Source organism: Balaenoptera musculus, chromosome 4, assembly GCF_009873245.2.
Source record: "Balaenoptera musculus isolate JJ_BM4_2016_0621 chromosome 4, mBalMus1.pri.v3, whole genome shotgun sequence".
In the NCBI taxonomy this organism is placed as follows: Eukaryota; Metazoa; Chordata; class Mammalia; order Artiodactyla; family Balaenopteridae; genus Balaenoptera; species Balaenoptera musculus.
Genome location: NC_045788.1, coordinates 15,942,911 through 15,970,638, shown reverse-complemented (window position 1 = coordinate 15,970,638; position 27,728 = coordinate 15,942,911). Strand labels below are relative to the sequence as shown.

Below are 27,728 nucleotides of genomic sequence, written 5' to 3'. Positions count from 1 at the left end.
AACGTATTGTTTAGCCTCCATGTGTTTGTGTTTTTTACATTTTTTTCCCTGTAATTCATTTCTAATTTCATAGCATTGTGGTCAGAAAAGATGCTTGATATGATTTCAATTTTCTTAAATTTACTGAGGCTTGATTTGTGACCCAAGATGTGATCTATCCTGGAGAATTTCCGTGCGCACTTGAGAAGAAAGTGTAATCTGCTGTTTTTGGATGGAATGTCCTATAAATATCAATTAAATCTATCTGGTCTACTGTGTCATTTAAAGCTTCTGTTTCCTTATTTATTTTCATTTTGGATGATCTGTCCATTGGTGTAAGTGAGGTGTTAATGTCCCCCACTATTATTGTGTTACTGTCAATTTCCTCTTGTATAGCTGTTAGCAGTTGCCTTATGTATTCAGGTGCTCCTATGTTGGGTGCATATATATTTATAATTGTTATATCTTCTTCTTGGATTGATCCCTTGATCATTATGTAGTGTCCTTCCTTGTCTCTTGTAACATTCTTTATTTTAAAGTCTATTTTATCTGATATGAGTATTGCTATTCCAGCTTTCTTTTGATTTCCATTTGCATGGAATATCTTTTTCCATCCCCTCACTTCCAGTCTGTATGTGTCCCTAGGTCTGAAGTGGGTCTCTTGTAGACAGCATATATATGGGTCTTGTTTTTGTATCCATTCAGCAAGCCTGTGTCTTTTGGTTGGAGCATTTAATCCATTCACGTTTAAGGTAATTATTGATATGTATGTTCCTATGACCATTTTCTTAATTGTTTTGGGTTTGTTTTTGTAGGTCCTTTTCTTCTCTTGTGTTTCCCACTTAGAGAAGTTCCTTTAGCATTTGTTGTAGAGCTGGTTTGGTGGTGCTGAATTCTCTTAGCTTTTGCTTATCTGTAAAGCTTTTGATTTCTCCATAGAATCTGAATGAGATCCTTGCCGGGTAGTGTAATTTTGGTTGTAGGTTCTTCCCTTTCATCACTTTAAGTATATCATGCCACTCCCTTCTGGCTTGTAGAGTTTCTGCTGAGAAATCAGCTATTAACCTTATGGGGATTCCCTTGTATGTTATTTGTCGTTTTTCCCTTGCTGCTTTCAATAATTTTTCTTTGTCTTTAATTTTTGCCAATTTGATTATTATGTGTCTCGGCGTGTTTCTCCTTGGGTTTATCCTGTATGGGACTCTCTTTGCTTTCTGGACTTGGGTGGCTATTTCCTTTCTTATGTTAGGGAAGTTTTCAACTATAATCTCTTTAAATATTTTCTCTGGTCCTTTCTCTCTCTCTTCTCCTTCTGGGACCCCTATAATGCGAATGTTGTTGCGTTTAATGTTGTCCCAGAGGTCTCTTAGGCTGTCTTCATTTCTTGTCATTCTTTTTTCTTTAGTCTATTCCGCAGCAGTGAATGCCACCATTCTGTCTTCCAGGTCACTTATCTGTTCTTCTGCCTCAGTTATTCTACTACTGATTCCTTCTAGTGTAGTTTTCATTTCAGTTATTGTATTGTTCATCTCTGTTTGTTTGTTCTTTAATTCTTCTAGGTCTTTGTTAAACATTTCTTGCATCTTCTTGATCTTTGCCTCCATTCTTATTTCGAGGTCCTGGATCATCTTCACTATCATTATTCTGAATTCTTTTTTTGGAAGTTTGCCTATCTCCACTTCATTTAATTGTTTTTCTAGGGTTTTATCTTGTTCCTTCATCTGGTGTATAGTCCTCTGCCTTTTCATCTTGTCTATCTTTCTGTGAATGTGGTTTTTGTTCCACAGGCTGCAGGATTGTAGTTTTTCTTGCTTCTGCTGTCTGCCCTCTGGTGGTTGAGACTATCTAAGAGGCTTGATGGGAGGCTCTGGTGGTGGGTAGAGCTGACACTCTAGTGTATTTTTTGTTTCAGTTTTTGTATTCTTTATCTCTGTTTGGTTGTTCTTTATATTTTCTAACCCTTTGTTAAAAACTTCTAACTTCTCACTCTGTACATTCATTCTTCTCCCAAGTTCTTTGATCATCTTTACAATACTACTTTGGACTATTTCTTGGATAGGTTGCCTAACTCCACTTCACTTGGTTCTTCTTCTGGGGTTTTATCTTGTTCCTTCGTTTGGAACATGTTCTTCTGTCACCTCATTTTACTTAAGTTGCTGTTTTTATTTTTATGTGTCTCATAGGTTGGTTACATTTCTCAAACTTGAGGAAGTCACCTTTTTTAGGAGACATCCTATGTGTCCCAGCAGTGTACTGTCTTCTTTTCAGCAGAGCGATATGCTCTAGGAATGCCCCCTGTGTGGGCTGTGTGAGTACTTCTGTTGTGGTGAGCTGACTACTGTCCCTAGTCCAGTTGGTTGCCAGGTCCTGCCTTGTGTGGAGACTGTAGGCCACTGGTTGGTGAGACCGGATCATGAGATGGCTGACTGCAGAACCCCAGGGGGCCCCAGGGCTAGTGCTGGTTCACTGGTGGGTGGAATCAGGGTCCAAGTGACCCCAGGCCTCTTGCCCACCCACTGGTGGGTAAAGCCAAATCCTGGGGCTAGTGACAGCCTAATGGCAGGCAGAGATGGGTCCTGGGGTCTGGTTCCAGGGCCCAGGGGTCCCAGAGCTGGTGTCACATGGCTGGTGTGTGAGGCTGGTTCCTGACACAGTTGGCTGCAGGGTCCAGGGTGTCCCAAAGCTTGTGTTGGCCTGCTGGCAGGCAGGACCAGGGCTCAGCCAGTCTCAGGGCAGGGTCTGGCCTGCTGGTGGGTGGGCCAGGTCTACAGGCTGCAGGACTGCAATTGTCTTGAGGTTGTTGTCTGCCCACTGGTACATGAAGAAAGATCCAAAGATAGAGCAGACTTGCTGGTGGGTGGGACTGGAGTCGACGGGATTCTGGGGCTGGTGCCTGCCCACTGGTGGGTAGAGCAGTGTCCCAACATCTCAGGCTGCAGGGTCCTGGGGTTCCTGGGTATTGTGCCTGCATATTGATATATGGGGCTATGTCCTGGGCTCTCTGGTGAGTAGGACCATGTCCAGGGGCAGCTGTGAGCTCCTGGGATCTTCAGGCAGCCTGTCTGCTGGTGGGTGGGGCTATGCCCATGCCCAGTTATTTGCTTGGCCTGAGGCATCCCAGCACTGGCAGCTATAGACTGTTGGGTCAGGGCAGGGCTGGGTCCTGGGGCTAATAATCTAGAGGGAGGATTCCAAAAGGACACTTGCCAGCACTAGTGTCCATGTGATAGAATGAGGTCCCCCAAATGGCAGCCACCAGTGTCTATGTCCCCAAGGTGAGCTACAGTTGCTGTCTGACTCTCTGGGAGACTGTCCAAGATCAGCAGGTAGATCTGACCCAGGCTCCTTTCAAATTACTGCTTCTGCCCTGGGTCACAGAGCATGTGAGACTTTGTGTGTGCCCTTTAAGAGATGAGTCTCTATTTCCTACAGCCCTGTGGGACTCCCAAAAGTGAACCCCACTGGCTTTCAAAGCCAAATGCTCTGGGGGTTCACCTGCCTAGTGCAGGACTCTTGGGCTGGACAGAAGTCCCAATGTGGGCCTCAGACCTCTCACTCCTTTGGGAGAACCTCTGCAGTTGTAATTATTCACCTGTTTGTGGATCACCTACCTGGGGATAATATGGGACTTGACTGTATCCCTACTCCACCCCTCCTACCCATCTCATTGTAGTTTCTTCTTTATATCTTTTTCATCAGTGGTTATCCTGCAAATAGTTGTAATTTTTTAAATTAATTTTTTATTGGAGTATAGTTTATTTACAATGTTGTGTTAGTTTCTAATGTACATCAAAGTGAATCAGTTATACATATACATATATCCACTCTTTTTTAGATTCTTTTCCCATATAGGTCATTACAGAGTATTGAGTAGGGTTCTCTGTGCTATACAGTAGATTCCTATTAGTTATCTATTTTATATATAGCAGTGTGTATACGTCAGTCCCAATCTCCCAGTTTATCTCTCCCCCACTTTCCCCCTTGGTAACCATAAGTTTGTTTTCTATATCTGTGACTCTATTTCTGTTTTGTAAATATGTTCATTTGTACCATGTTTTTAGATTCCACATATAAGTGATATCATATGATATTTGTCTTTCTCTATCTGACTTACTTCACTCAGTATGGCAATCTCTAGATTCCAACTATGTTGCTGTGAATGGCATTATTTCATTCTTTTTTATGGTTGAGTAATATTCCATTATATGTATGTACCACATCTTCTTTATCTATTCCTTCATTGATGGACCTTTAGGTTGCTTCCATGTCCTGGCTATTGTAAATAGTGCTGCAATGAACATTGGGATGCATGTATCTTTTCGAATTATGTTTTTTTCTGGATATATACCCAGGAGTGGGATTGCTGGATCATATGGTAGCTCTGTTTTTAGTTTTTTAAGGAACCTCCATACTGTTCTCCATAGTGGCTGTACCAATTTGCCAAATAGTTATAATTTTTGTGTGCCCATAAGAAGAGGTGGGCTAAGCGTCTTTCTATTTCACCATATTAGCCAACTTCCCTTCCTGAGGCCTGTGAACATATGGTTTTAAATCTCTTGTATATGTAACTATGAGTAAAATTGCTGGGTGATATGGTAACTCTGTGTTTAACTTTTTGAGTAACTGCCTAATTGTTTTCCACAGCAGCTGCACCATTTTAAATTGCCACTGACAATGAATGAGGGTTCCAAGTTCTCCACATCCTCACTAACACTTATTATTATCTATCTTTTTTTATAGCCATCCTAATGTGTGTGAGTCATATCTAATTGTAGTTTCAATTTCCATTTCCCTAATGACAAATGATGCTGAGTGTCTTTTCATATGCTTATTAATCATCATGTATCTTTTTTGGAAAAATGTGTATTCAAATCCTTTGCCCATTATTTAGTTGGGTTGTCATTTTTATTATTGAGTTGTAAGAATTCTTTATATATTCCAGATATAAGTCCCTTATGAGATACATGAGTTGAAAATATTTTCAACCATATTGCGAGTTGTAAAAAGTCACTTCCTTGTTAGTGTCTTTGACAACACAAACATTTTTGGTTTTGAGGAAGTCCATTTTATCTATTTTTTTTCTTTGATTACTCATGCTTTTCGTGTCATATCTAAGAAACTCAACCCAAAGTGATAAAGATTTATACCTATGTTTTCTTCTGAAAGTTTAATAGTTTTAACTCTTACATTTAGGCCTATGATACATCTTAATGTAATTTGCATTTATGTTGTGAGGCAGGTATCCAACTTCATTCTTTTTCATGTAGACATCCACTTGTCCCAGCACCATTTGTGGAAGGCTATTCTTTCCCCATTAAATTGTCTTGACATCCATCTCAAAAATCAATTGTCATAGATGTATGGATTTTTTTCTGAACTCTCAGTGATGGAATTAGTACACTCCTTTATTTATTTATTTATTTATTTATTTATTTATTTATTTATTTTTGGCTGTGTTGGGTCTTTGTTTCTGTGCGAGGGCTTTCTCTAGTTGCGGCAAGTGGGGGCCACTCTTCATCGCGGTGTGCGGGCCTCTCACTATCGTGGCCTCTCTTGTTGTGGAGCACAGGCTCCAGACATGCAGGCTCAGTAGTTGTGGCTCATGGGCCCAGTTGCTCCATGGCATGTGGGATCTTCCCAGACCAGGGCTCGAACCCGTGTCCCCTGCATTGGCAGGCAGATTCTCAACCACTGTACCACCAGGGAAGCCCAGTGCACCCCTTTTTAACACAGCATGGGTTTTGTGGTCCTTGAAAATGGAACACCATTTTCAAAATCTGTTTAAAGGCTCCACCCTACACATTTGTTTAAATATTACTCAACTTGACAAGTTGTCTGTCACTGGAGGTTCCCAAGGGAGACCTTGAGCCAGCCCAGGTCATAATGTTTACTGTACATGACTCCATGCTCCCCATCTACATCCACACACAACCTCCCTCAGTTCACAGCATTCCATTTCTTAGATGAGGAAACTGGCTCAAAGAGATGGGGGCAACCCCACCACTTGTGACATCCCACAAATCATGTTCAAACCCTTTTATCTGATATATAGGGCATTTCTGCAGCCCCCAACACCCCTCATGCAAGAAGCATTGGCTCACTGTACCCACAGACACTTGTACAGCCTCTGTTTAAAAGCTTCCACAAATGCAGGATTCCTGGTTTTCCTTTTCCTTTCACATCTATTATTTTCATTATGAAATATTTCAAACACACAGAAAAGCACTGTTGACACCCATAATATAACAAATACCCATGTGTCCACCACTGGGAGTGAATAAAGGCTAACATTTTTCTATGTTTGCTTCAGATCTTTTTTTAATGAAAGTCAACTATTACAGATGTATTGATGATCTATATGAATCCCTCCCCAATTCTCTCTCTCCACATGGAATCACTATCTACAAGTAACAGAACATTCTACTCATTCTTTAAACATTTTCCACACATGTATACATGTGTGGACAATACGTATTGTTTTGGATGCTTTAAAACTATATCTAAGTGATATCATGTTATAATATTCCAACCCTAGTTCATTCACTCAGTTTTTTGTTGTAGATGTTTACTCATACAGTTCCATGGAGATCTAGTTCATCCATGGTAACATCCACATAGACTTTCAATGCGAGAGGACATCATGATTTGTACAACCCTCCTGACCATGGACACTTCCCAGTTTGTAAGTTTTACAAACGCTACTATAATAAACAACCTCTAATGATCTGAGCTGGGTCATGGGGCATGTATATTTCAACTTTATTAGACGTTGCTAAATCGCTCTCTAAAAGTATTATAACAGTTTATATTCCCCCAAGTCAGCTATGAGCAGTCCACTTACCCAGAGTAAACCATGGTGTTGCTGACCACGCTATCCTCTAACATGAAAGAGGGAATTCATTGCTGTTCTCTGCAGCACCGTTTCTTTTCCATGGCTGACTCTTGAAGGAACTACCTTACAGTGATGGATGCACTTTCCCTGTTTGTAAGCTCAGACTGTGACCATCTAAGATCCTCCAGAGCATTTCCCCAAGTGCTCCTATCAAATCAGATACCCCCTAGTTAGAACTGATTTTTCACCCAAATTTAAATTTTAGATGCAGAGGGGCTGTGTGTGGATTTGGGAGGAATACGTTCACATTGGAGGGCAACAACTTGCAAAACTGTCCTCTAACATAGCTCAGAGAGCCTCACAAATCATATTTGATTTGGGTTATCTAGTTGGTAACGGTTGAAAACATTTGCTTGTGCTCAGAAATAATTTGCCAGCCCCCCAAATTCCATCTTTTAACATGCGCTGGCTCTATTATTACCTAAGATTCTTTGATCCAGTTACCCAGGCATTTTAGTCCCCCAAAAACTACAGAACAAGACTAAAGAGCTTTATCATGAAGGAAGTCACCATCAGCCTTATCAATAAGTAACATGAACTGAGTCACAGTAAGCCTGGACAGCACTGGTGTTGTGCAAAATACTTAATGATCTGTACCACACAGAGGCTGATCAATCCATCAGATAGCACCTGTCAACAGCCTGGTGCAGACAGACCATGAAAACCAGCTAAAGAGTAAGCAAAGCCAGAGAGCTCCTGTCATTACAGCACTGCCAGACTCTTGCATTATGTGGGCCACAAGCCTCAGGGCTGGAGGAGTGGGTAGAGGGGGAAGCCAGGACATGACGCCAGCACAGTGTCTAACCAGAACCCCAAGAACAGGTTCACAAAGAGGAGGGAAAGGGCTGCTGCTCTGCATCCATGGTGTGTGCACCTCTGACGGAAGTCTGCCCCACTTCCATTAGCGGCTAATTTGAAGATTGAGGGTCTCTGAGGAGTAGGACAAACTCTTTTGGTCGTGAGAGTGAGAGTGAAGGCTGTGGGGGTGGTGGAGATACTGGTGGGGGGGGTGGTAGAGGTGGAGATGATGATGGTGGTGGAGGTAGAGGTGACAGTGGAGGTGGAGATGACGATGGTGGTAGAGGTGGAGATGATGATGGTGGTGGAGGTGGAGATGACGATGGAGATGGAGATGACAGTGGTGGTAGGGGAGTGGTAGAGGTGGAGATGATGAGGGCAGTGAAGGTGGAGGTGAAAATGGTGGTGGGGGTGGAGGTAGAGATAATGATGGTGGTGGAGGTGGAGGTGGTGACCTCTTGATAGAAATGTGGCAATAAGTTGTGCCTTATTAAGAAGGGACCAGTCCAAGGGAAAAGTAGAGAGTGCATCCACCTGTGTGGAAATATACATGATGTGAGCGGCCATCTACCTGAAGAGCTGTTGAGTTCAGTTAAAAGAAGAAACAGAAATTATTTTCTCATGAGCATTAACTGGACAGCACTCAGATCAGACAGAAAGCCATTCAGAAGATGTGGAAAGCCCTCTTCGCTATAAGCAGCAGCTCCAGGACTTGTTCTTGACTTGTCTTGAAGGTCAAGGAGGTGGTGAGCTCATAATGCCACCTCTTATTTCTGCTCCTGGCTTTGGGCAGGCCCAGCTCCTGGGAGCCAAGGGTGGACTGGCAGCTCGCCTCCTGGCTGGCTCACACCTGGACAGCATTTCTCAGTCCTCAACTTCCTCCTCACACCAAGGTGGATGGTTGGGCAGACAGGAAGGCCATGGTTGTGGGCTTCATGGCTTCCTCGCCCCCATGACCTGGCCAGGGGCATATGAGAAACAGCGGGTCAGAGCACCCCAAGAGTTCACAAAGTGCAGACTTGGATGTCACATTTTCACGGGCCTCACAACCCTCCTTGCCAGGCAACCTCACGGTGCAGCCCCAGCCCTCTGGAGCCCACACTTCTGGTCCCTGGCCCTTCCATCAGATGGGTCCAGGCAGAGGTTGTGGTCTGGCAAGGGGGCAGCCCCCTGCAAGCCCTTCCCCAGTGGCTGGATCATGAAGTTTGCCAGCCACTACGATTGAGCCAGGGAGTCCCCTTCCAGGAAGTGTCACGAGGCAGATGTGTCTGTAAAGCAGACGCATGGGTGTTTCACTGGGTTTTTCATATGGTCAAGTTGTGAAATAATAAATATAATATATATATTAGTCTCTGCCCCAGTGCCTGGTTCCCAACACAGACTCTTCAAACCCTTGTGAGGTACTGGGTAATAGGAGGATAGGTGCGCCAGTGAGGTGACTCTGGGTGGGCTCCTGGATAGGGGCTGGTCACCAGAAAGACTAAGCCATGATTAGAAGCTTGGAACTTTCAGGCCCACCCTCCATCCTCCAGAGAGGGGAGAAGGGCTGGAAAATGAGTAAATAATCAATCATGGATATGTGATGAAGCCTCCATAAACATCCCAAAAGCGTGGGGTTTGGAGAGCTTCCAGATTGGTGCTAGGAGGGTGATGCACCCCAACTCCATGGGGGTAGAAGCTCCTGTGCTGGGGCCCCTTCCAGACCTCGCCCTGTGTTTCTCTTCATCTGACTGTTCATCTGTACACATTATCCTTTGTGATAAATTTGCAATAGTAGGTAACATGTTTTCCTGGGTTCTGTGAGCCCCTCCAGGAAATTATTAAACCTGTCGAGGGGTCCCGGGAATCTCCAATTTGCAGTCAAGTCAGATAGAAGTGGATAACCTGGGGACCTACGACTTCTAATTGATGTCTGGAGTGGGGTCAGTCTTGTGGGACTGAGCTCCTAACCTACGGGGTCTACGCTAGCTCCAGGCTGTTAGCGTCAGAATTGCTTGGTGTGGAAAAGCCACACATCTGGCGCTGGTTTGAGTGCTGTAAGTGTGGTGTAGTGTGAAAGGAAGAAAACACAGTGAGCCGCTTCCAGACACGAGTGCACCTGTTTCTAAATACAACGTGAACTTAACCGTACTGGTATATGTTTTGTTGTCTAATTTACTCCACGTCTGCTCAGAGGAGAGCCCAGCCCCTGGTGCCTTCACGCCATCTCCTAACACTGCCACCTTCCCGGGGGTGAGGGCCAGCCGGTGCGCAGCCTGTCACACCCTCCACGGTGAGGCGTGCAACAGTTCCAGCGCCAAGTCAGGGTGTCCCACGGCTGCCCAGGAGGAGCCAGGTAACAGCCTGGAAGTACAGGGAAGTTAATTAATGCCTTTCGAGGTGAGAGTAAAAGACAAGAAGGAGCAGAGAGAGGAACCCCTGGCCCTTTCAACCACAGACATAGTGTTTCAAGGGAAGGCGTTCCACTGATTTTCTCTGGAAACAGCCCATGTGCCTGAGGAAATGAGCTCTGCTTCTTGAGACTGCGGTCAGCTCGGTAACACGCCCTCCTGATTGTCCTCTCCCTTCTCACTGCCTCGCAGCAATCCCCCCTCACCCTTGCTGCCCTGGGGTTGCATCCCACCCACCACCCTCCTCTCAGAAAGTGTCAGTGGAGGAATTTGCCTCCGGTTCTGTTCTCTAGGGTACCTGGAAAGACAGCTGCCTAAAATCATCTCTCTCCCTTCCAGTGGTACAGGTAACAAGTTTAGGGGAAAAATTGGTTTGAAAGATTACTGTCCAGATAGATATGCAAGAGATATGAAGGCTGAATTTGGGAAGAGACATTACAGTGGGAAAAGATGGTGATGATGAGGGACTATTGTGGGGTTGGCGTCGGCAGGCCTTGGACACCGAATGGATGGGAACAGGTGGAAGGAACCAAGGTAGCTGAGTTTGGGATCTCAGCCTGAGAGGCAAAAGAGCCATTAGCGGAAATAAGGGAGAGGTTGGGAGTGCGCATGGATTTTAGGGTAAAACCGACATGGGTTCTGGTCCAGGCTCTGCCATTTGCTAACTCTGTGTCCTTGGGCATGTTACTTGTCACCTCTGGGCCTCATGTCTTCACCTCTAAGGTGGAGTGAGTGATGACCCCTACCCTATTCAAGAGGATGAAATGAAATAGTATTGAGCACACAGCCTGGGCAGGGGCTTGATAAATTAACATTTCATGTTATCTCCATTGCCTTGGCCCAGCCATGGAGCTTCCTCAACTGCACAGAGTGGCCAGGGCTGAATCATGAGCTCTAAGGTGCCTCCCAGACTGCCCGTCCAAGGCTAGACAGGCCCCCAACCCTTCTTGGGATAGCTGGTGATGAAACAAAAGAGGTAGGAAAGCCCCAGGTCTGTGGAGATGGTTCCCTCAGAGCCCTCCCAGCCCTGGCCCTGCCCCCCTAGGGCCCCCCCACAGTGTGGGGAGAGGAGGGAGGGAGAGGGAGGGAGAGGGAGGGAGAGGGAGGGAGAGGGACCTGGCCCTGGGCCCTTCTAGTGCAGCATCCTGACTGTGATTGGTGTGACCCCACAGTAGACTCTCCTGGGGAACCTGCTGGAGATGCAGATTCCAGGCCTCCCCTTGACCAGTGGATTAAACTGGGGATGGAGCCGGCACCTGAACTTGAACGTGCCTCCCAGTGATCCTGCTGCCTACTAACATCTGAGAACCACTGTTAGGACCCTGGACCCAGGACTCCCAGCCAAGTGTGACTTCTTCCTTCTGAAGACGCTCCTTCCACCAGGAGCCTGACCAGAAGCATCTGCCCGTCTCTCCGACTCCAGCCCCAGCTGCCCCAGCTGCCCCAGCACGCACCCTCTCTGTACCCATCTCCAGGCATTTCTTTGTCTCTCTGTCTCTCTCCATGTCCGTCTTCTCCTGTCTCTCTGATTCCCTGTGTCTCTCTAGTTCCTCCTTGTCTCTGTCTCTATCCCCTGCCCCCTTCTCCGCCCCACCACCCTCCCCCCCAGTCCCTCCATCACTCTCTTGGTTCCTCTGCTCCTATTGTTCTCCTTCTGTGTCTCTTTGTCTCTCTCTCTCTGTCCTATTTCTCTTCGCTAGCCTCTGTATCTGTCCTCCATTTCTCCCGTCCTCTGTCTGCCTCTTTCTCTCTGAGCACCTTTCCTCTTTAGTGTCTCTCTGCCTTTCTGTGGCTCCTTCTTCCTCTCTCTGTCCCTTTGTCTCTGAGTGTCTCTTTGTTTCTGTGTCTCTCAGTGTTTGTCTCTGTCTCTGTCTCTTTGTCTCTCTGTGTCTGGTCTCTGTCCCTCTCTGTCCTCTGCTTCTCCCTCTGTGTCTTCCCCTGCCCTCTCCCTCCCTGGAGGCCTGCAGGCTGGTGGTGGAGCAGCTGGCTGTCAGGCTTGGCCCGAGGCCCGTCTCATCACACAGGCTCCTCCCTCCTTGGTGGCTTTTCAGCAACCACCTGGGGAGAGTGCAAACTGTCCTGCCACAAACAGGTCACTGTCACCACCGAGATCCAGGGCCTGGCCCAGCCCGGGGCCCAGCCTGTCTCGGGTAACCCTGTGCAAGGCCAAGCTCCCGGCTCTGCTTGCACAACAGCTGCTCCAGAGCCAGAGGCCCGGCCTCGAGGAGGGGGCGGGGGCTTGAACCCAGGAGGCTTTTCCCAGCTCTTCCCCGGAGCATCACGTGGAGGTCGGGGTCCTCCATGGAAACTGGCCAGCCCCATCTCTCACTGAGAGGCAAGGTCAAGGCCTCCGCTCTGGCCCCCTCCCTTAGCAGGAGACAGGGAGAAGCCAGGCTGGGTGGCATGCCCTAAAGCCTCCTGCCCAATATCTCCCAGACCTGCAGGGGGTGGCCCGAAGTGGCCTTGTGCTGCTGACCCGCAGCCAGCGCTGCCCCCCCTCTGTCTGCAGAGAGCGTCAGTGTCTGGTGAAAAGCCAGGGCCCCCCACACCCCTGTTGCCCATGCAGTGTCCCCCCCAGTCCCCCCTTCTTCCCTGGAGCAGACCCTAAGGCAGCTGAGAAAACCTCTGCACTGGATGGGGGGGGTCACTGTGCCACGCAGGGGGCCCGCTGCAGAATCCAGAACAGCTGCGTCAGGCAGGAATCAGCACACCCATTGTCCAGATGAGGAAACCAAGGCCCAGAGAAGGGACAAGACTGCTCCAAGGTCCCACAGCACTAGTGGGGGACCCAAACGGCCTCATTACACACGTGCATACACACTCGGAACTGCCTGAAAGGAGCACCGGTCATGTGCAGGAAGCAGCTGCTCTAGGAAAACACAAACAAAAGACAGCCCCGGCAGCAGAGCACACAACGAATGCAGTACTTGCGCCCCACCCTGCTGTCCCTGGGGTCCCATGGAGAGGTGCTCCTCCCGTGCAATGTACAGAGACGCCCCTGACAATGAGGGAAGCAGCCATGTCCAGGTTCAGGGCCGGCCTGCACGGCTTGTACACAGGCACCACCCCGCGCCAGTGTGTGCTGGGCCACGGTCTGCGCTACGTCACTTTGTCTTCTACCCGGGGCGGCAGGCAAGATGGCTGCTGGGTTACAGATGGGGAGACTGAGGCTCTGACTTGCTTGTCCACGCCAGGACTTTGAGCTCCCTAGGTCCCAAGTTTTTTTTTTAAGATGGAAATAAAAGTACCCAGCAGGGCTCCCCACCCCAGACCCAGGGAAGCGAAGGGGAGGCAGGAGAGACTCTCCTGGGCTGAACGGGCCCAGCAGGTGTCCAGGTGCCAGAAACCAGAGCAGGCCCTGCGCATGCGCGGGCTCCAGAGGGAAGGCCTGATTTTGTGGGGTTTGCGCATCCAGGAGGCCGCCGCTGCTGCAGCAGCCCGAGGCAGCTGAGCCTGCGCCCTGCCCTTCCCTGTCCCCAGCACCCCTCCCGTCCCTCCTGGCTAGAAGGAGGACAGGATGGCAGGATGCATTGGGAGAAGGCCCGGCTCATGTTCCCCCCTCTTCCTGGCAGGGATTCCGTGGTGCGCAAGGACAGCTGAGCTGGCAGGTGGGCTGGCCATAACGAGGGGAGAGCTGGGGGGGAAGGGCGGCCAAGGGAACTGGGCCCAGAGCAGCCACTCTCCCCACCCATGCCCCTTCCCAGTCCTGGGTGCTGGGGCCGAGCCACTGGGCCCCGGACTGATACCTGGGCACCTGCATTCCCTTTACCCAAACCTGCTCTCCAGGGCAGGCAGGCAAAGGCCCAGCGAGCAGTTTCTCAACAGACAGAAAGACTGACACCAGGGAGAAGACCCACTAGTTTGTAGGAAGCAGGAGGGCTCAACTGAATGAGACCTCTGTAATTCTAGAATCTCTAATTAACACTGCCATCCCCACCCAGCCTCCGTGCTGTTCCCTAACCCCACAGTTCTGCACCTGTTGGAAGGCATCCGCCTGGGAAACCACAGGGCCCCTTCACCTTGAGCTGTCACTAGAGTCCTTGGTTGATTGGACCACCTACCTATTTGGGGACACTCCAGCCTGGGGACAGAGATTGACAATCAGTGTCCTTAGAGATTCATCACAACAGTCAGGGAACTATTTGGTGACATCAAACAATGAGGACTGTGTGTGGATCCAGAAAGTGCCACGACTGATGTGTCAGCAGTAGAAAACTGTACATCCTGGGTGTCAGAGGGGCCTGGGGCTGGGGCTCACGGAGCCCTGGCTGAAGCCCTAACAGGTGGGAAGTAAAGGTGAACTCTCCTCTCTGGGGCTCTATTGGGTCTTCACAAGACCCTACCCCCAGGAGGAGGTCTTGAACCAGAAAAGCAAAGCAAAGCTGGACACTGAACTGGCTGCGGTTCAGTAGGTCTGGCCTGAGCCTACATCCTTGCAGAGAGGGTCCAGGGCCAGGAATCTTCCAGGAGGACCCTGAATCTGGAGCAGCCTCCAAGGGAGGCTCCAATTCCACGTCAAACAGATACTACCTGGCATCAAACTCCAGCAGTTGTGCGTGCCCCCATGACCTCCTTCTGAGTACCACAGGAGCCGATCAGCTTCGTGGCTCCTGTCCACATGCACAACTTCAGGCAACACATTCCCGAAGTGAATTGTCAAATAGCACTCTCTTTAATTGTCCTAGACCGATTCACTTCAAGCTCTCGCTCTCGCTCTGATGCTTTGTGATAACAGGCATACTCAACCCAGCCCCGCTCTTCAGGTTTTATTCATGTTAAACAGATGCCCTATCTGAGACCCAGTTCCTCATCTCCAGAATGCGTGTTGTTGAGATAATTAAGATGAATGAAAGCACTTAGCACAGGGTCTCGCAAGCAGTGGATATTCAATGCATATTTCCTTCCTTCCTCCCTCCCTACACCCTCTTCTTCCCTCCCTCCTTCCCTCTCCCTCCCTACCCCCTCCCTCCCTCCCCCTTCCTTCCTTCCTTCCTTCCGTCTTTCCTTCCTTCCTTCCTTCCTTCCTTCTTTTCTCCCTCTCCCTCCCTCCCTCTCTCTTTCTTTCTTTCATCTTCCCCCCAAAGCAGAAGCTAGTGACCTTAGTTGATCCTCCTTCAGCCCCCTCTCTTCTCCTTATCCTGCAGCAATATTCTTTCTGTTGCTCCTCTCAGGATCCTCTTAAATTCCACTGTTTCCTTCATATGTGGATCTGCACACTGTTTTCTAGGTCGACTGCAAGAGAGAGACTCATTCATCTCTGTGTGCCCACCACACCAGACTCAAGGCCTGGAACGCAGTGTCTGGTTCTAGATGGAATGAAGGAATTGGTAATGGGCTGGGGATGGAGGAGTAGGTGAATGAGGGGGATGGGTCTATGTTACCCTCAACAAGACCAGAGCTCTTGAGAGCAACAGCTGTATCCTTGCCACTGATCACTGCCTCATTCCAATTATAGAGTTCCTGACACAGAGTTGGCATAGAAAAAAAAAGTTTTATGGTTTCTAAAACGCATAATGAGTCTTACACACAACTGACTATCATTTGGGGAAAAGTGGAATGTATTGGAAAACAACAGTAAACCTTGATCTAGAACACTGAGTTTCAAGCCCAGCCCTACCACTTCCCAACTGTGTGGCCTTACCCAAGTGCCTGCACCTCTCTGAACCTCCGTTTCCAAATCCTGTGAAATCAGGATAATAGTTGATACCACTCAACTATCTCCTGAGGCTGCGAGGATCATCTTGGGCATGGGTTCTAATCTGGTCCTTTTGAAGACCCTGCCACCACGAGAGCCTTGATAGCCAAACCCCAAAGCTGAACATCCATCCCACCTGCTCACCAGAGGGTAGAGTGGGTCGGTGGGGAGGGGGCCAGCAGGCTGCAGGAGGTGAGGCTGCTCCACTTTCAGGCTTCTGTAACCAGGGATATGCATAATCGCCCTGACCTCAATCTTTCTCTGTGAATTATGGAAAGAGAGTTCTCTGAAAATGAGGCATGTGCAAAAAAGTTCCACCAGGCTCCCCACCCTCCCCTCATTTCATCCTTCCCAACTTAATAAGGACCATGGTTTATTAGCTGTTCCCTTCCAGCTCGCCTTGTCCTGTGCCTGCACACGTGAGACTAAAAATACCCATGTCTCCTATTAGAGGCTCTGCCCAGGAACAGGAAAGGCTGGAGCGCTCACTGACACTGAAAACCGGCTCCCTTGTGCCCCCTGGGATCTAGGCCACTGGGCCTGTCCCGCTTGGGGCAGATGGGCACCAGCTTCCTCCCGACAGTCCCCAGGGATCTCCAGTAATGATCAAAAGGTTGTTCTGACTTCAGGTGTGTTTTTGTTCAGATACTCCAAAGCCATTTTCTGGGAGTCTCCTCACCGCCCCGTCAGACAGCCTCCCACCATGAGGCACGAGGGCTCTTCCCCAGGGGACACGCGTCACCGGAAGCACAGCTCTGGGCCCCGCAAGTGGCCCACCCAAGTCTTAGCCTGATCCCGGAAAAGACATCTGTGCCCTTTCTATTAAAACACGCAGGACGGCAAGTGTGTGAGGCTTGGTGTGAGCACCGGGCCCATCTAGTAGCCAGAGTTGGCACACTACTGAAACTGTGTGAACAGATTTCTTGCTCCTTTGTTTCTTTACCAATAAAACAGACACAAAGGCATCAGCCCAGCCTTGGGTTAGAGTGAGGACGACATGAGTTCATGGAAGTAAAAATGCAGAATTCTGCACGAAGTAGGTGACGGCAGGTGGACGAACTTTGAAGCAGGAAGTAGGTGTGAGGACGCCTTGCTTCCATCGGAGAGAGAAGCGGATCGAGGAACATGCAGGGGGCATTTCAATAGCTCGGCAATAAACACTTGGTGAAGCTGAAGAGGTAATCTCTCCATGGGCTTTCATGTGCCACTGGATACCTCTCTTGGCATGGCCTGAGATATTTTGGAAGTGATGATGAAAGACAAATTGATTTTCATCATATCCATCCACAGGAAAAGGCCAAGAATGCCAGCGAGTATGAAGACTCGAAAATTTAAACTACCTGGAACTTGGATGTGGTTCTTCCCACAGGTGCACCTCATTATATGCAAGAAGAGGGGGTCGGAATGAGCCATGGACAGAAAAATAGGGACTGGTGATGAGGGTGTCATGGACAGAAATACTGACAGGGAACGGCTGATGGGCCATCGGGGAGAGACATACCAGAAAGGCTGAGAACGGAAACCGTGTTTAACAGAAATGTCACAGCTCTGGCTCCCGGTTGCGGTGAGGTGGGGCAGCTGCGTGGGACTGAGCAGCGCTGTCAGAACCAAACTCTCCCCAGATCCGCGCTCCAGATGGTTCCGCCAGGAGCGGGGGAGGCGCTTTAGAGCTGCTTGTCCTCATTTAACCTCCTTCTCCTCCATCCCCTGAAGGTCCAAGGGAAACACAGAAGAGCAAGTGCTACCACTCTCTGGGCGGCTGGTACCCCTCTGGGCTAAAGGGAGAGGTCCTGCTGGCTGGGAGCACTCATTACACCCCATTTGATTCAAACATTTATTGAGCACCTCTCGTGTGCAAGACAAATAGGAGGCACAGGAAGGGGGACTCAGGAATGAGGAAGACCATGAGTCGGTCCTCAAAGACTTTAACGTGATCCCAGCGTGGCCATGACCTCACCATAGACTTTGCTATGAAATAGGAAAGCTCTAGGTAGTTTGGAAGAGTATTCTTTTTTCAAACTAATATTTAAATGTTTGTGCCATTCCAGTAGGAAAAAGGAACTAAGGATACAAACTATTTAAGGTTTAATGATTTCACACACACACACACACACACACACACACGTAAATTTATGTAAAAGATATTGTTCAATCTCAGTGGTAAATTTAAAATGAAAATTAGGAAGAGTTACCATGTATCAATTATAGTATGACAAAGGTTCACACAATGACAGTATTCACTGCTTGTGACGGTCTACAGGAAGGTGGACATACACAGCTAGTGAGATTGTAAACAGGCACGATTTCTCTGGAAAGTGATTGGACATTATATCTATCTCAAGCCTTAAAATAGTCATAACCTTTGACTCAGTAATTCTACTACCTGGAATCTACTTCTAAGGAAATAATCAGAAATGTGGTCAAAGGTATAAGCACGCAGATATTTATCAACATATTATTTATAAAAGTGGAAAATGCAAAACAAACTATAAAAGTTCAACCACAAGAAAATAGAAAAATGGATTATGGCACATCGGTATAGTGGGTGATGAAGCAGCCTTTTAAATTAGATTTTGAATACCTTTTAGTAAACTATTCACTACCTGTGTTGAGACCAAAAAAATCACGAGACCAAACTCTATATGGTGTGATCCCAGTTTTATTTTTTAAATAAATATATACACATATATATGTGTGTATATATGTAAATACGCACACACATTTATTATATATGTTGTAGTTGAAGGAAATGCTAAATAACAAAATGTTTAAAAGTGATTATCCCTAGATGATGAGATTGGGTGATTTTATTTTCTTCCCTATATAACGCTTGCATTTCCTAAATTTTCAATAATGAGCGTGAGTTTGGCAGGATGGCTTGTTTCACAGACCCCTCTAGGGAGCCCTGCAGGACGTGGTCCTGCTCTCACCCGGAACGGTCACCTGTGTCTGAGGGCTGAGCTGGGTCTGCCCTCCAGCTGGAGTGGAGGCTCCTTGTGTCACCTGCCTGCTCCACCAGCGCCTGACCCCCGCCTGTGCTCCGGCTCTGAGCCCAGCTCCCCACCTTACCTGGGCACTTCGCACCACACTCCCAGACGCCCCTTCATCACACAGCCCAAGTGTGGTGCCTGACGATCTTTTCACACCAGCATCCCCTTACCCAGCAGCCTCTCCAGGAGCCCAGCCCACAGTACGGACCCTCAGGCCTGCCCCTCCCCCTCGTGAACACTCCCTGCTCTCCCTTCCCTGCTGACAACGTCCATCACGGCTCAGGTTGGCAGCAGGAGCCCCACCCACTGCAGGCCTCCCCTCATGCTGACCCCCTGCTGCTCTTGGGCTCTCCTCTGAACCCTCCTCCCTGTAGTGCGGCATCAACCAAACCACCCTGCTTTCATTTCCTGAAACGTGTCATCTTCTCTCTCACCTCCAGCACTCTCCCTGCCCCCCACCCCCTCCCCCACAGGCTGTTCCTTAGCCTGGAAAGTCCTCGCCCTTCTTCTGGGGCTCTTCCGACTCATTCACCACCAAGGACACTGTTCAGATGTCAGCCCCACCTCATAGCCTTCCTGGACCCTCCTCTTTAGGAAGACAGGTACCCCCTCCCTGAGCGCTTACTGTTTCATTTCATCATGATGGCACTGCCCATAGTAGGGTCTCAGGAACAAGCTGCAGCCAGTGCCAGGAAGCATCCTCAAGACAAACCCAGCAGAAATAACAAGGCTTCTTTACAGATTAACCATCCTCTCTGCAGCACACCTCCTAATGATTCTGCAAATGGCAGAACTCTGCCTCCCTCTCCATCCCTCACTGCTCCTAAAGGCTGCTGAGTGTTCCCGACCACCAACTTTTGTCTATTTCCACTGCCACCAGTTCTCACCCACTGAGATGGCACAGAGCCTAAGAAATCTGTCCCCAAAGGCCCAACTCAGGGCTTGAGCTCAAAGAATTTTCCCAAGAACCTCAACAGATGTCTTGGGCTCCTGGCTCAAGGTGTGTTCATTATGACCATTGAAAGCATCTCCCCTGCAGGCTGACGGCTGTCCTTCCCCTTGGCTGGGATGCTAGGCAGCCTCAACTCACAAGCATGTGATGGTCTCAGGGGGCAGGGGGTGGTTCAGCACCTGAGCTTTGGAGTCATACAGGGTATGGTGTCAAGGGTTAGGGCATCAGTGCTATGTATGAGACATTGTGGGACCTTGTATAGGTCTGCTGAGGTCCCTAAGCCTCAGTTTTCTCATCCATAAAATGGAGATAATACAGAGGCACATCCCATTGGATGCACACCGTGTTCACAGAGTATAGGTGCGGGGGGAGGGGGGGAAGGAAGAAGAGCTATGCTGAGTCACACTCCGCTGCACAGATCTGAAGTCAGTTGCGCAAGAAATGGATTCTGTGGCTCACTGAGTTTCTCTGCAATGGCAGAACAGCGACAGAGAACAGTGACACAGGAGGGAAGGCAACTTCCTGCTCCAGGAGGGGGTCAAGGATGCCTCCAGTTTCTTCTGTCCCTCCTCCCCAACTGTGGAACCACATCCATGAGACCCTCCTCAGACCAGAACAGACAGGGGTCTCACCAGAATACAGGAAGCCACTATAGCTTTAACTAAGCTATCTCTAAGCACTTTATCTCAACTCCCTCACCCATTTGACAGATGAGGAAAACTGAAGCTCAGAGAGGTTAAATACATTGCCCAAGGTCACCCCGCTAGGAGGGAATCTGGAAGCATACATTTTCCTGGCATAACTGCTCCAGTGGGAATTGACAGGTTTTCTAAATTTGATGAGTGTGGGACCAGAGCTGGGATAATCTTCCAAGTCCTGTTAACTATCGGGATGGACACAAAGAGAGGCACCACAGAGAGCTGGCATTCTCTAGGATTTCCAGGAACTAGGGTACCCAGGAAGACTTCAGGGTGGAGGTGAGGTCTCATGTCAGGCCTTGAAGGATGGCTAGACCGTGCTTGCCAGGGAGGTCTAAAAAGTCTTCCAGGAAGAAGTGAAAGCAATAACAAAGACTCAGAAGTAGAAGCTAGCCAAGCCAGGCTGGTCATGACTCCAGGAGAAACCCACAAGAGCTGTCAAAAAGGTTTCTGGGAAAGATGTCTGGTCCCCCGTGTAACTGTTTGCCCATCTCAGGGGAAGCGAGAGTGTTAAGAGGCGGGGACTTGGTCGGCTGCCCTTCCTCGAGTCACCCCACTCTCTGTGCACCCCTTCCCCACTGCACCAATGGAGAAAAGCATGTTGTGTCTACAGATTGCCGGCTAAGAGCCTTCCATGGGTTGGCTTACCTATTAGGTCTCTATAGGAAAGGGAAAAACTTGCCTCTTGGAATCTCTAGAGAAGTTAGAGTTAGGACTGGTGGTCCCTGAGGAACTACTATTTCTGAGGAAAAACAATAATGTGAGTCAGAACACAACCCCTTCTGGCAAGGGCAAGCCTCCTCCCATCAACCACCCCCCACCGCCAAAACAGCAAAGTGGGCTTGGGGCTCAGAACCACTCAATGGACAAATCCCCCCTTCAAGCAAAGGCGTGAAAGCGATGCCGGTGACAGCTGGACGTGTCTGGGTATTAAATGTGACAGAGGATAAAGGAGACAATACAGCCATCTGACTGCTCTTTGTCTATCAGTGTCCTGGAATTTCCAACTCATTGTGATTAAAATAATTAAAGTTCTGCCCTAAAATGGAGATATCCCCTGGCTTGTCAGATCCTAAGACGAGGGTGTAGATTAATTAGTTGGGTCAGAATACTGAGGTCCTTGAATCCCGTGTTGTTCAAGATGGTGGCAGGATGGAGGGGCCAGGGGGTGCAGAGCAAAGCCTGGAAGCAGAAAGGCCAGATGCGCTCGGGGAACAGTGGACATGGCCGTGGCTGCAGCATGTGTGAGTTGGCAGCAAAAGAGGAAGGCATGGGTCTGTAGAAGGAGGCAGGACTAGGGTGTGAATCATAGGCTGAGTGTCTGTTCTCTGTCCCGCTGGTTGTAGGAACAACTGGAGAGGGATTTTAAGCAGAGGGATAGGCCCTCTGACGGATAACTCATAGCCTCAGTCTTCACTCCTGCTCCCCCTCGCCTTTCCAGATGCATCCAAATGCCTTCATCCACATCACCTTCCCTGTGGTGTCTCCCTCTCAGCCCAAAACTGCTGAGGCTCTGGATGAGGGTATGGGTCACCTGGGGCTGGGCATGGGGGAGGCTGGGGGTGAGGAAGGCACCCCTTCTTTCTGCTCATGCTCCTGGCAGGCCCAAAGACTGAGGGCTGTGGGCGGGAGCCTCTGCAGAGTGGGTCCAGGTTCTGGGCAGCCTCAGGGTCCAGGAGTGGCAGCACCTCCCAAAGCAGTCAAGGCAACACGGCCCCTATATTCATGGGGTTTTTCCAAAGCGGTGTTCTCACTGCATTTTTGTCTCCCAAGAAACATACGTCAACAACTGGAGTTGTTCTGGGTTGTCACAACTGGGAAGTGGGTGCTCCTGGCATCTAGTAGGTAGATGCCAGGGGTGCTGCTGAATATCCTACAGTGCACAGGACAGCCCCCTGCAGCAAAGGGTTCTCTGGCCGCGAACGTCCATAGTGCCATGGGGAGAAGCCCTGCCCCAAAAGATCTGTTTTCAAGTATTCCGGAAAGGCAGGGTGTCCCAGACCATCTTCCTGGAGCTCAGGCTAGCACCACCACCCTCCCCCCTGCCCCAGGTCATCACCCCCTCCTCCAAAGGCAGCTATGGAAGGTATGCCATGGTGAGCGAGTTCCTAAGATGACACTCCCAGCAGGGGAGTAAGCATGGGGAATGGAACGCAAATGTCTGCTGAGGGGGCTTCAGCTCCCTGCCCTCCCCACGCAGCCCCATTCAGGTGCTGCACAGGAGCTTCTGTTGGGATCCGCACCCTCAAAGGACTTAGCCCCAGTGGTGAGGTGATGCTGGGACCAGAGAGCTGCCTGGGCAATCTCCAAGACCCCAGCAGCTTCAGATAATGAATAATCCATAGTCCTTACTTCCCTAGTCATCTAGAGAGCAAGGCTTAGCCAGCCTCCCAGCCCTGTGTGTGTGTGTGTGTGTGTGTGTGTGTGTGTGTGTACATGCCCACATGCAGACAGGACAGAGAAGGACAGGGCTTGCTTCATGAAGAAACTGCCTTGCGAGTCATCACCTTTACTGGTCCTGCGCTCAGCTCTCTCAGGACTCCAGTCAACACTGCCGGAAGCCAGTGACTGCTCCTTTCATCGGATGCCCGGTGGGCAATGGGGCAGCGGTGATACAATGGGGTGGTGGTCTTTACATGTGACTAAACTGTGAGCCACAGTCAGCGAGGAAAGATCTTCAGAGTCTGAGAGTTCAGCTTTGTGACCCCCAGCTCCATCACTGACTTGTCACTTCACCTGTCCCTTTCCTCGCCCTTAGAATCAGGTAAGAATGACAGCTACCACTTGAAGACCACTTACAATGCACCAGGCACCTCACATGCATGTCACTGTTACAGCAGCCTGGTGAGGATCTGCATTATGCCCATGATACGAGTGACAAAATGAGGGGAAGTGGCTTGTCCAAGGTCACAGGGGCGGCAAGTGTGGAACCCAGGCCTGTGCCATACGGTCTGCCTCCAAGAGGTAGCGGGAGGTCTCAGCGGCCACGCTGCAAGGTAGGGTCACTTAACTCCACAGCAAGGAGGGCCCCAGAGCAAAGGTCTCCACATCCACGGTATTTCTTAACGGTGGAAACTCAACTTAGGGGACTGACCCCAGCCCGGTAGGCCCACGGTGCCAAGGGCTGCCAAGCAGATGCGCTGTAAACACTCCTGAGTCCCAGAGCCAAAGGCCGTGCTGCCGCTGGCTGGGCAGGCCAGGCCTCGCTAAAAATAGACGGGCCCTCAGGTCCAGCTCCCTGACTGCCAACCGAGGCAGGCCGCTCCCTACACCCAGCCTCCTCCTCTCCCCCTCCCCCTTCCCCAGCGGGCTAGAGCCAGGCTTCTAGAAGGTACAGAGATGTTAAGACTTTCCCTTCAGACCAGACAGGGCTGTTAGGCTGACGCCCAGTGGGCAAGTTCCAAGTTCTGGTGGGGCCATAACGGGGGAGGGTGTCCTGACCCCAACGCCCCACACACCTCCCTCTAACGAAGGGAGCTGTCAACCTCCAAGCCCACCCGGGGAGGCAGTGGAGCCAAGGCCAAAACTTGGCCAATTTCTCCACATTTTGCAATTGAATCTGGAGCCCCCTTGCAGTTTCTCTTTTCCTGCACTGATTCCCCCTGTTGACAGCACTGTACAATTTCTGTATTTGCCGCGGCTTTCGGAGATTTGCTGCTGGCCCTCTCAGGAAGGCCCCGGGGAGCGCGGGATGGGGCAGCGCCCGGCCGGCCGGGGCGGGAGACAGGGGGCGCGGGGAGGGAGGCTCCGGAGAGCGGCCGGACGGGAATTTCCTTTCAAAGGTGACATAGAGCCTCTTCATTAGGGTAGCGCCCTCCCGGGCGGGCCCTAATGGCGAGTTTGGCAGAGTCAGCGAAACGCGGCGCGGCGGCCGGGCGGCGAGCAGCGCCCTCTCCCGCGCCCTCGCCGTCTCCCGCGCCGGGCAGCGGCGCGCACGAGCCATTTGCAGCGCAGGCAGCCTGGCGAGCGGCCGCCGCGCACCGGCCGGAGCGGGCGGCACCATGGAGCTGAAGAAGGACAGCAACGCCGTATCCATAGACATGCTGCTGATCGTGCACTCGGAGAAGCGGCGCGCCGCACAGGGCGCGCACTCGGACCGGCAGGCGGACCCGGGCGCGCCTCCGCAGCGCAGAGGAGGTAATGCGCCCCCAGCCCGGGCCCCGCACTCCCGGCCCCTCGACCTCCTCGCCCCAGGGCCCGCCTGTCGGGGGGGCGCGCTACGCGCCCCCGAAAGAGGTCCCCGAGACCGACCCGCTCCCCAAGGCTGGTTGCGCCTCCGCGCTGCGCCTCTGGCATCCCGTGGCAACGCGCAGCCCCGCGATTGCCCCGGTTGACACCCCGTGCAGGCCTGCTGTGCTTCCGTCACCCCCGGCAGTAGGTCTCCTCCTGGTCACTCTTTGAAGGGTGCAGATCAGGTTGGAAGATGCCCTGGAAGAAAAGGACCTCGGGCCTGACTCCTGCGTGCCCGAGGCCTGCTCCCCACAGGCCACATTGCAGGGCACAGCGGACCCAGGGGGATTCGTGTGCTGAGTCAGACTTTGAGGTGGGACCCTCCTTTGGTGTCCTTGCACAATTCATGGCCTCACTGTCCCCTTTCTTGAGCCCTCTCCCAGCCTCCTACAGTAGAAGGCATGCCAGGTGTAAAAAGGCACACAAGCTTGGGTAGGGTTAGACTTGAAATCTGCTCTCCCCACTTTGGCTTATCTATTGATTCTACTTGTCCTACAGACTTTCTGGGGAAGGGTAGACTGGTAAAATAAAGCGACTTTTCATAGAGTGATTGTGGAAAGCCTCTGTACTCTCCAGAGAACAGGACACAACGTGAAGAGAGTAGAGATGGATAACAATGGCGGTTAAATCAGCCCCTCATACATCTGGGAACCCCCTGGTCCTGAGTCTCTGAGGAAGCCCTCAGGAGCCCTTGAGGAGGCTGGTGTGAGGGCGCACTAGACGCACTGTGTCCTGGTTCTTTGCGAGCGAAGCTTCACAGCCCTCAAGGTAAAATGACCTGCCTCCTGTCTCCCTTCCAGCTCCAGAGCTCCTTGAAGTCCGTCCCCAGTTCTTCTGTCCCCACAGCCCCTACGCACATTGAACATGCACCTTCCACCTACCCTGCTGAAGCAACGGTGCCATGGGTGGCTTTGCCCCCCGCCAGCCCCACAACCTGCAGCTGCCCCGCAGCTCCTGGTGACCTCCTGGGGAGGCAGGCAGGAGAAAGAAAAGAGATTCTGGAGAGCTGAGAATGTTGACAGGTGCCCCAGTCTCCTGAGGGATTTGGGGCCCAGGAGTTGTTTGGGTTAGTTGGTTCTTTAGTTCTCAGAGCTGCCCCTGGGAGAAGGGGAGATGGCCCGCGCAGGGGTATTTGTAATGAGGAAATTGGCAGAGGCCATTGGCCTTCCTTGATAGAAATGCGGCTGCACCTACTGCACGGACTGCGGTCCGGAAGGCCAGAGGCCCCCCACGAGGCGCAGCTCCAGGTGAGCGCATGAGTCCCCTCCTCCCTCTCCCCCTCTGATCACATCTCTCCGAAAGGCTCTGACACTAGAAAGAGAGGGCAGAGAACACAGAGAAGGCCCAGAGATGCCAGGGATCGGGGCTGCTCAGAGAAGTGTCCAGCACCCGGCATAAAGCCTACATGAGGCCAGACCGATGCACTTCACACTCATGACCGTGACTCGGGGAAAGAAGACCCCTGTTTGCTGAGCCCTCTCTGCTGATATTTTTCTCCAAATATTTTCCTGACAGACATTTCTCCCAGGCGCTATGGCAGCGGAAAGACCCATGTCACTTGTTGACGATCAGACAGTTCTGCACCAGAGCAGAGAAGAGGGAGCGTGTGTGACCTCCAAGGCCCGCTGGGCGGCAGTGATGTCCAGGAGACCCCTGGCTAAGACAGCCTGCGGGCCCACTCCTTGGGACAAGCTAAGGAGGGGAAATGCTGAACAAGACTAGCTTGTTCCAAGGCCTCCTGTTGGTGCACAGACATCCAAAACCCACCCCTCCCCCACTTCCAGGCGTCTCCTCCAGTCTCCTCCCCACTCCAGGCCCCCGGCTGTACAGGGAATGTTCCCCGGCTCTGCAAAGGAGGGCCTGAGCTCTGCTTTGAGAAAAGAGCAAAGCTCGGTTACTCTCACATGCAGAGGACTGAGTAAGGGTGTGACCCGGTGGCTTTCTGTTGTGTCCTTGTGGCAGAAAAGAGTCAGAGGGACAAGGGGGCAGAGAGCGTGTGCACTGGGAATTTGGGCTGCAAGGCAACAAATACCCCCTCCCCTTTCTTGCAGGGCCCTAGCATTCCCCCAGCAGTTTCCTTAGAGCCGCACTTCTCCAAAACATGCCTAGAAGCCCTCAGCTCCTATTGTATATTCCCCTGGCCATGGAGGAGGTAGCCTAAAGCTGCTGCAGCAGGTCTGAAAAAGCTTCAACGCCTTAGGTTTTATCCCCAAAGTGGATGGGATGTGTGCATTCCACTCCCAGGGTGTTGGTGAAGGTTCCGTGTGGTAAGGCCCAGACACTGACTATGGAGGGCTCTGCAGAAAAGAAGGGTGTCAGGAAAGGACTGGGGGCGCTCAGAGTGGTGGAAAGGGTTGGAGACCCAGACTGGAGGCTGAGCTTCCAGGAACGCGACCATAAGCTGTGCAGAATGGCTGGTTTGGTGAGGAAGACTCCGCTGCCACCAAGGAGCCCTAGACGCTCCTTCTGCGCCAGGAACTTGAAATTATTGCAGCTGCTTGCGCTGCCAGAACGTTTGCCAGTTCTGTGCCAGGAACTCGACCTTGCAGCCATCACTTCCAGCCGCCACCAGAGAGAGAGAGAGAGAGAGCGCGCGGTTCCATTCGCTTCCCTGTTGCCTCACTAGGTCCCAAGAGAGAATGGGACACAGGTTCATTTCAGTGGATGCCTCGGCCACACAGGTCCATGCTCTAGCTGCAAGGGAGGCTGGGAGGGCAGGCAACCATCACTTTCAGTTCCCATAGGGATCCATCAGTTTCCATCTTTGCCCACCCCCCACCCCACATCAAGACTCTAAAAGTGGGAGATTCACCACATACAGAAGTAGGCAGGAAAAATGAATGGCAAACGTCTTCACAATAATGCTTCCATATTTATGCAGTGGAAATGTGGGAGTGACAAAGGGGCATCTCTATTGTGAAAATTCTCCCTGGATGATCCTGATAACCAACCCGCCACCCTTGGAAACTACCGTGGTAATATTTTTTTAATGTTTTGAATGTAGAGGGTTGCATTCATTCCTCCAAGTGCACTTCATTCGTGGGCAGCCTCCCTCGGAGCCCAGGAGAGCCAAGTTCCAGCAGCCCCGCTTTAGCCCAGATCAG

General features: G+C 50.7%; 1 protein-coding gene across 2 annotated transcripts in view; it reads left to right on the top strand.

Annotated features, from left to right (window-relative positions):
• The first annotated feature begins 24,263 nt into the window (after positions 1-24,263).
• Positions 24,264-27,728, top strand: part of KY (kyphoscoliosis peptidase) — a 45,320-nt gene continuing 41,855 nt past the window's right edge. For both annotated transcript variants that reach the window (XM_036851747.1, XM_036851746.1), the window contains exon 1: positions 24,264-24,531. In XM_036851747.1, coding sequence (XP_036707642.1) covers positions 24,396-24,531 — 136 coding nt within the window. In that variant the 5' untranslated portion in view covers positions 24,264-24,395. The remainder of the gene's footprint in view (positions 24,532-27,728) is intronic.